This window comes from Entelurus aequoreus, linkage group LG05 (genome assembly GCF_033978785.1).
Source record: "Entelurus aequoreus isolate RoL-2023_Sb linkage group LG05, RoL_Eaeq_v1.1, whole genome shotgun sequence".
In the NCBI taxonomy this organism is placed as follows: Eukaryota; Metazoa; Chordata; class Actinopteri; order Syngnathiformes; family Syngnathidae; genus Entelurus; species Entelurus aequoreus.
Genome location: NC_084735.1, coordinates 74,862,190 through 74,871,201, shown reverse-complemented (window position 1 = coordinate 74,871,201; position 9,012 = coordinate 74,862,190). Strand labels below are relative to the sequence as shown.

The 9,012-nt window shown below is 34.8% G+C and overlaps 1 protein-coding gene across 1 annotated transcript; it reads left to right on the top strand.

Moving 5' to 3' along the window:
- Positions 1-5,750: 5,750 nt before the first annotated feature.
- On the top strand, positions 5,751-8,951 carry LOC133649848 (heart- and neural crest derivatives-expressed protein 1-like). Its single transcript, XM_062046524.1, has 2 exons — positions 5,751-6,453; positions 8,581-8,951. Exons 1-2 carry the CDS (start codon positions 5,977-5,979, stop codon positions 8,674-8,676), a joined length of 573 nt encoding a protein of 190 aa, XP_061902508.1. The 5' UTR covers positions 5,751-5,976; the 3' UTR covers positions 8,677-8,951.
- The last annotated feature ends 61 nt before the right edge of the window (positions 8,952-9,012 follow it).

The following is a 9,012-nucleotide window of genomic DNA, read 5'->3' as shown; positions in this document are numbered from 1 at the left end:
ACTATACGATGTTTTGTTTATGTATCATTTTATGTATTTGTTTTTGTATGTTGTCACAGTTAAGTAGTAAAAATAATTACATTTATATAAAAAAAAAAAAAAGGAACTTATTAAATTGTATATGTTGACTATTTCTTCTGTTTGGGTTTAAAATTGTTTTTAATAATCACGTTTTGGGGGGTAAAACAAGTCTTTATACTATATGTTTTGTTTATGTATCTTTTGTTTTGTATGTATTTGTTTTTGTGAGTAGTACAAACAATTACATTTAAAAATAATACTTCATTAAAGTGTATATGTTGGCTATTTATGCTGTTTTATATTCATGTTTTAAATTATGTATTTTTTTTAAAAATTTTAAATATTCACGTTTTGGGGGTAAAACATAAAACAAAAATAAAGATTTAACTGGGTGTTGTCCCAGTAATGAAACAGTAAAACTAGGGATGTCCGATAATATCGGCCTGCCGATATTATCGGCCGATAAATGCGTTAAAATGTAATATCGGAAATTATCGGTATCGTTTTTTTTATTATCTGTATCGTTGTTTTTTTTTTAATAATTATTAAATCAACATAAAAAACACAAGATACACTTACAATTAGTGCACCAACCCAAAAAACCTCCCTCCCCCCATTTCTTTCTGTTATCAATATTCTGGTTCCTACATTATATATCAATATATATCAATACAGTCTGCAAGGGATACAGTCTGTAAGCACACATGATTGTGCGTGCTGCTGGTCCACTAATAGTACTAACCTTTAACAGTTAATTTTACTCATTTTCATTAATTACTAGTTTCTATGTAACTGTTTTTATATTGTTTTACTTTCTTTTTTATTCAAGAAAATGCTTTTAATTTAGTTATCTTATTTTATTATTATTTTTAAAAAGTACCTTATCTTCACCATACCTGGTTCTCCAAATTAGGCATAATAATGTGTTAATGCCACGACTGCATATATCGGTTGATATCGGTATCGGTTGATATCGGTATCGGTAATTTAAGAGTTGGACAATATCGGATATCGGCAAAAAGCCATTATCGGACATCCCTAAGTAAAACAACTTTTTATATATTTTTTTGACTGTACACGTTGACTCTTTATACCATCTGATGTTTGGTTTTATGTATCATGTATTTGTGTGTTGTCACGAGTAGTAAAAACACTTAAATTATTTGAGGAAATTACTTGATTGTGTATATTGACTATTTATGCTATTTTGTTTATGTATCAACTGTATGTTTTTGTTCAAATATAGATATGTGTGTGCGTGTATATATATATATATATATATATATATATATATATATATATATATATATATATATATATGTATATGTATATGTATATATATATATATATATATATATATATATATATATATATATATATATATATATATATATATATATGTGTGTGTGTGTATAAAATATGTGTGTGTATGTATAAGTATATATGTATGTATATACACACGCACACACACACACCTTTTTGGAATATTCACGTTTTGGGGGAAAAAGGCAAAACAAAAGGAATAACTAATGTGGTGTTGTCACAATAAAGTAGCACAACTGGTATAAGACCATGTTACATATGTATTTTATTGTATTGAATATGTATATTTATATATATATATATTTTTTTATCAAGTTATTGGCCAAGTCTTGAACATAACTGAGTTAATGTACTTTGTTTTTACTTATTTAAAAATATTTAACTAATATTATAAGGCTTTTATAACAGAGAGTCACATGCATGCCTTATTAAAACATGGCAAAGTTTAATTATTAGGAAAACCCTTCAGAATGACGCAATGCACTTGCTTCCACTACAATAATATATACATAAATGTTAAATATATTATTTCTGCGCCTAATTTCGACATCGGGTGTAATGTGTGCACTGCGCATGTGTTTATGACAAAACGCGTGTAAAACATGTAAACAAGAGTTGAAGCGCAGTTCTTCTGCAGGCCAACAGACGGTATATACATTATAAAAATAGTGACAGATGATTATTTTAAGGATAAAAAAACGTGTCTGGGACGCTGCGACCCGCGGCAAAGTGGCGCAGTGTAAACACAGCACGGCGTCTGCAGTGCTTTTATGGAATATACGTGCATGCATAACTCTGCCGGGGCTGATTTATGGCGGTATTTAGATAAAGCTCGGCCCCTAAATGGTTTCAAAATAGCGTCAGGGTCACGCAATGTAATGGGATAATGTTTTTTAGGTGGACGGAGATAAGGCGGGGAGCTGGAATTAATGCTGATAATGTTCAAAGACACTCTGTCAGAGTCCAATATTGTATTATTGTTGTCATTAATAAGCACGTACGGCTACAGAAAGTGCAGTTAAATAGTTTAGTGCTATAATAAATGGCTGATATGTAGACACAAATTATCAACATTTTTAAATGTTTAAAAAGGTGCAAATAATAATAATAATATAATAAATAAATAAATAAATTCCCTTGTGGATCAATAAAGTCTAAGTTTGTCTAAATCAGGGGTCCCCAAACATTTTGACCCGGGAGCCGCAATGGGTAAAAAAAAATGTGGCCAGGGGCTGGCTGTGTGCAGGGGCGCCGAAAAGGGGGGGTAAAGGAGACGGATTCTAGGGGCCCCATGATGGAGGGGGGCCCAGAGAGGCCCCTAATGATGATGAAATTATAATAAAGAAAAAATAATGACACTAAGTAATTAACTAACATATAATCACACATGTTTTATTTTCCATGTCCTGGTAACAATACATGCATCAAAAAATGTTGCCGCTGCGTTGGGGGCCCTGTAAAGATTCTTTTCATGGGGCCCAAAATCCCTAGCGGCGCATATATATATATATATATATATATATATATATATATATATATATATATATATATATATATATATATATATATATATATATATATATATATATATATATATATATATATATATATATATATATGTGTGTGTGTGTGTGTGTATATGTATGTATGTATGTATATGTATATGTATATATATGTATGTATGTGTGTATGTATGTATGTATATATATATATATATATATATTTCCCGGGCGCGGCGCCGCTGCTGCCCACTGCTCCCCAAGGGGATGGGACAAATGCAGAGGACAAATTTCACCACATCTAGTGTGTGCGTGTGACAATCATTGGTACTTTAATCTAAATCTTAATCTTTAATATATATATATATATATATATATATATATATATATATATATATATATATATATATATATATATATATATATATATATATTTATATTTATATATATATATATATATAATTTTTTTTTATTTTTTTTTTACTTAGGTATGTGTAATACTGTAAATGTGCTTTTATTGAACTCCTTCCCCACGCAGTTCTTTATTTTGGCCGCTAGTCGGCAGTGTTTACTTTTTGCATCTTATATTGAGTAAGTGCTATATAATTAGGGATGTCCGATAATGGCTTTTTGCCGATATCCGATATTCCAATATTGACCAAACCCTTAATTACCGATACCGATATCAACCGATACCAATATGTACAGTCGTGGAATTAACACATTATTATGCCTAATTTGGACAACCAGGTATGGTGAAGATAAGGTCCTTTTTAAAAATTAAAAAAAATAAGATAAATAAATTAAAAACATTTTCTTGAATAAAAAAGAAAGTAAAAAAATATAAAAACAGTTACATAGAAACTAGTAATTAATGGAAATTAGTCAAATTAACTGTTAAAGATCAGTACTGTTAGTGGACCAGCAGCACGCACAATCATGTGTGCTTACGGACTGTATCCCTTGCAGACTGTATTGATATATATTGATATATAATGTAGGAACCAGAATATTAATAACAGAAAGAAAAACAACCCTTTTGTGTGAATGAGTGTAAATGGGGGAGGGAGGTTTTTTGGGTTGGTGTACAATTGTAAGTGTATTTTGTGTTTTTTATGTTGATTTAATTAAAAAAAAAAAAAAAAAAACGATACCGATACCGATAATTTCCGATATTACATTCTCAAGCATTTATCGGCATCTCTATATATAATGATAGTGTGTATCTCTTAAAAAAGTTCAACTTTGACTTTCACTGCCTCAGGGTATCTGCGGGGTCTTAAAAAGTCTAAAAAAAAGTCTTAAATGCAATCATTTGAATTTAAGGCCTTAAAATGTCTAAAATGATCCTAAAATCTCATACAAGGTCTTAAATATGATTTTGAAAGGTCGTAAAAATCGATTGAGGTTACTTATATTTAAAACATGCATACATTTCAGTCTTTGGCCCTGCGATGAGGTGGCGACTTGTCCAGGGTGTCCCCCGCCTATACCGCCCGAATGCAGCTGAAATAGGCTTCAGCACCCCCCCCCCCCCCCCCCCCCACGACCCCATAAGGGACAAGCGGTAGAAAATGGATGGATGGAAACTTGGTTTCCCACGGCCCGGATTTTGGACACCGGCTGGCTGGATCCGGCCCGTGGGCCGTAGTTTCGAGACCTTGGTCTAAATAGTATTATATATTGACTATACTGTAATAATATTGGTGTTAAAAGTGCAACTTTTGAATCAAAGGGCAACAAGTCCACTTCATTATTATTATAATGTATATTATGATGTATATTTTTATGTAGAAATTAATGTATGCTGCCGTGCATAAATCAATTATTATTTTGTTGTTTTTTCTGTGTGTAAACATATTTTGACACTTTCCATAACCTACAGGAAGGGAGGAGCTGACCTGCACGCAGGTGCCATTTTAAGCCCTTCGCATATTCCAAAAATGTAATGACTTGATTATTAACATGAACTTTTATTAGATTTTACACTATAATAACACATAATCCGTGTTTTCTTCAAGTAGTTTAGCATTGACCTTTTTAGGATGGACAAAAGTGCTACCTTTTTTGTGTAGTAATTGATTATTATGACCAATATTGATGGAATAACCATACGGATCAAATATAATATATGGCGCGTTTGGGAGAGTGGCAGTGCCAGCAACCTGAGGGTTCCTGGTTCGATCCCCAGCTTCTACCAACCTAGTCACGTCCGTTGTGTCCTTGAGCAAGACACTGCACCCTTGCTCCTGATGGGTCGTGGTTAGGGCCTTGCATGGCCATCAGTGTGTGAATGTGTGTGTGAATGGGTGAATGTGGAAATAGTGTCAAAGCACTTTGAGTACTTTGAAGGTAGAAAAGCGTTATACAAGTATATAACCCATTTTAAGTGCTGACCTGCACGCAGGTGCCATGTTCAGCCCTTTGCATATTCCAAAAATGTAATGACTTGATTATTAACATGAACTATTATTAGATTCTACACTATAGTAGCACATAATCCGTGTTTTCTTCAAGTAGTTTATAGCATTGATCTTTTTAGCATGGACAAAAGTGGTCCCTATTTTGTGTGATAATTGATTATTATGACCAATATTGATGGAATAACCACACGAATCAAATATAAAGTCTGCCAAAAAAAAAGTCCTAAATAATTTTTTATTCAGATTTTTATCAAAAGTCTAATGTCAAAAGCAAGGTGCAGGTTGAACCCCCATTTATTGTGCGTAAAAGCAGTGCGTAAAAGCCCGGCCTCCACGCTGCAGCTTCCACTTGAGTCCCAATACGCGCGACTCCTCCCACCCCAAAGGCGCACTCTCCCTCCCCATTGGTTGGCTTCCGCACCAGGCTGACGCGCAACATGATATAAACCTGGGGGCCCTCGCACCTTCGCCGGGGTCAAATTTCTCGGGCTAATCGCTGCAGGATCGCCAAGAAAAAGTGGAGCTCAAGCGAGATTTTTTTGGGGGGGGATTTATGAACTTTTGGTTTGCGTGTGTTTTCAAATTAGAGATGTAAAAAGGGTATTCAAGTTGGATAAATACCTGAGTGAGTGGTGAATGACTTCCGCTGGCCGTGCGTCCTCCACCCAGCGACACCCACGGAGAGCGGCAGCAGCATCAGCCCGGCCGACATGAACCTGATCGGGGGCTACCAGCACCACCACCACCTCATGCACGAACCTTTCCCGTTCGTGCAGCGCTGCCACCAGGACGCGCCTTACTTCCAGAGCTGGGTGCTCAACCACGGCGAGGTGCCGCCGGACTTCCAGATCCAGGCTCCGTACGCGGCCGGGGAGCTGGCGCCGGCCGCGGCGCACGATGCCCGCCTGGAGAGCCTCCAGGCGGGGATGGCGAAGCGGCGAGCGTCGGGGCCCAAGAAGGAGCGCCGGAGGACGGAGAGCATCAACACGGCGTTCGCCGAGCTGCGGGAGTGTATCCCCAACGTACCGGCGGACACCAAACTGTCCAAAATAAAAACGTTACGCTTGGCCACAAGTTACATCGCCTACCTGATGGACGTCCTGGCCAAGGACTCTGGAGAGACTGAGGGCTTTAAGGCCGAAATTAAGAAATTTGAGAACCGGGATCTGAAAAGGAAGAGAGAGCTGGTAAGTTAGGACGTTTGTAAGATCCACATGTTAAAAAAAAGCATTGCTTTTTTCGATTAATAACTTTTTAAGTGAGGGTGTTCCTTAAATTAGCAGATTTTTAAAGGAAGTCTGGCATTACAATTGACGGTGTTCATTAATTAGCAGAATTATAAAGGACGTCTGGTATTACATGGTAGTGTTCCTTAAATTAGCAGATTTTTAAAGGAAGTCTGGTATTACAATTGACGGTGTTCTATAATAGCAGATATATTAAGGACGTCTGGTATTACATGTTAGTGTTCCTTAAATTAGCAGATTTTTAAAGGAAGTCTGGCATTTCCATTGACGGTGTTAATTAATTAGCAGTATTATAAAGGACGTCTGGTATTACATGGTAATGTTCCTTAAATTAGCAGATTTTTAAAGGAAGTCTGGCATTACAATGGGCGGGGTTCTATAATAGCAGATGTATTAAGGACGTCTGGTATTACATAGTAGTGTTCCTTAAATTAGCAGATTTTTAAAGGAAGCCTGGCATTACCATTGACTGTGTTCATTAATTAGCAGAATTATAAAGAATTTTTGGTATTACATGGTAGTGTTCCTTAAATTAGCAGATTTTTAAAGGAAGTCTGGCATTACCATTGACTGTGTTCATTAATTAGCAGAATTATAAAGAACTTTTGGTATTACATGGTAGTGTTCCTTAAATTAGCAGATTTTTAAAGGAAGTCTGGCATTACCATTGACTGTGTTCATTAATTAGCAGAATTATAAAGAACTTCTGGTATTACATGGTAGTGTTCCTTAAATTAGCAGATTTTTAAAGGAAGTCTGGCATTACCATTGACTGTGTTCATTAATTAGCAGAATTATAAAGAACTTTTGGTATTACATGGTAGTGTTCCTTAAATTAGCAGATTTTTAAAGGATGTCTGGCATTACCATTGACCGTGTTCATTAATTAGCAGAATTATAAAGAACTTCTGGTATTACATGGTAGTGTTCCTTAAATTAGCAGATTTTTAAAGGAAGTCTGGCATTACCATTGACTGTGTTCATTAATTAGCAGAATTACAAAGGACGTCTGGTATTATATGGTAGTGTTCCTTAAATTAGCAGATTTTTAAAGGAAGTCTGGCATTACAATTGACGGTGTTCTATAATAGCAGATGTATTAAGGACGTCTGGTATTACATGGTAGTGTTCCTTAAATTAGCAGATTTTTAAAGGAAATCTGGCATTACAATTGACGGTGTTAATTAATTAGCAGAATTACAAAGGACGTCTGGTATTACATGGTAGTGTTCCTTAAATTAGCAGATTTTTAAAGGAAATCTGGCATTACAATTGACGGTGTTAATTAATTAGCAGAATTATAAAGGACGTCTGGTATTACATGGTAGTGTTCCTTAAATTAGCAGATTTTTAAAGGAAGTCTGGCGTTACAATTGACGGTGTTCTATAATAGCAGATGTATTAAGGACCTCTGGTATTACATGGTAGTGGTCTTTAAATTAGCAGATTTTTAAAGGAAGTTCCGTGTTACAACTGACGTGTTCTATAATTGGCAGATGTATTCCTTAATCATTAGGAAATTTATAAAGAACTTGATCAAATGTTACAAACATTTTTCAGCAAGTCTTCAACAAGATTATTTAAATTTACCGTTGCTAGAAAATTCCAATTCAGACTGCAATGCATTTATGGAAACTAATAAAACTGTGGATGTTGTTTTATTTTTTAGTAAACTTTATTTTAATTTGTAATATATATTTACAGTATAAAGCGAGACTGTAACTTAAACTGTTTAATTGTTAAAAAAAATGAAATTTGTGTAGTTTCATTCCAAAAAAAAAAAAAGAAAAACAACAATTTCCACTAAGATGTCAAAATTAGTTAATAAAAAATAGTCTTATAATTTTGATATTTTCGTGCATGTTCTTTACTTTTTCCCCCTATACTATACGCTAAACTAATAACATAATGCAATTGTAAGATAAATTAATTTATGTAAAATAAAAATAATTTCTTGCATATAACATTTGATAGAACGTTTGCGGCCGTGCAGGTAAAAAATTGTTTATTTTGTCAGTAAAAAAAATCACGTGGGACTATGATTGTGGTTTTTGGTGTTTTCCACAGAATGAAGGCCCACAGGACTCCTTCGGTGCCGAGAAGAAGGTAAAGGGCAGGACCGGGTGGCCACAGCAAGTTTGGGCTCTGGAGCTCAACCAATAACGTAAAAAACCCAAAAACAGACAAAACCACTTGACTGTACGTGAACGCATCATCTGTTGGATCCCGCAGAAAAAAGTAAAGACAAAAGACTTTTTCCCTCTTCTTCTGGTGTTTATTAAATGTATAATATTTATCCCCTCCATGTTGTCGTCTTGGTGTCGCAAACATCCATTGCAAAAACTATATTTGACACTAAGTTTAAATTATGGAATAAAGTGGCGTGGAAGTGCATCAGTATATGTTGTAAAATGAGAAATTTAAATTATTTTTTTCCAGGTGCAGATTTTGTTTGTTGTTGCTTTTGCATTTTTGTTAATGCTGCATCACATTTTACTG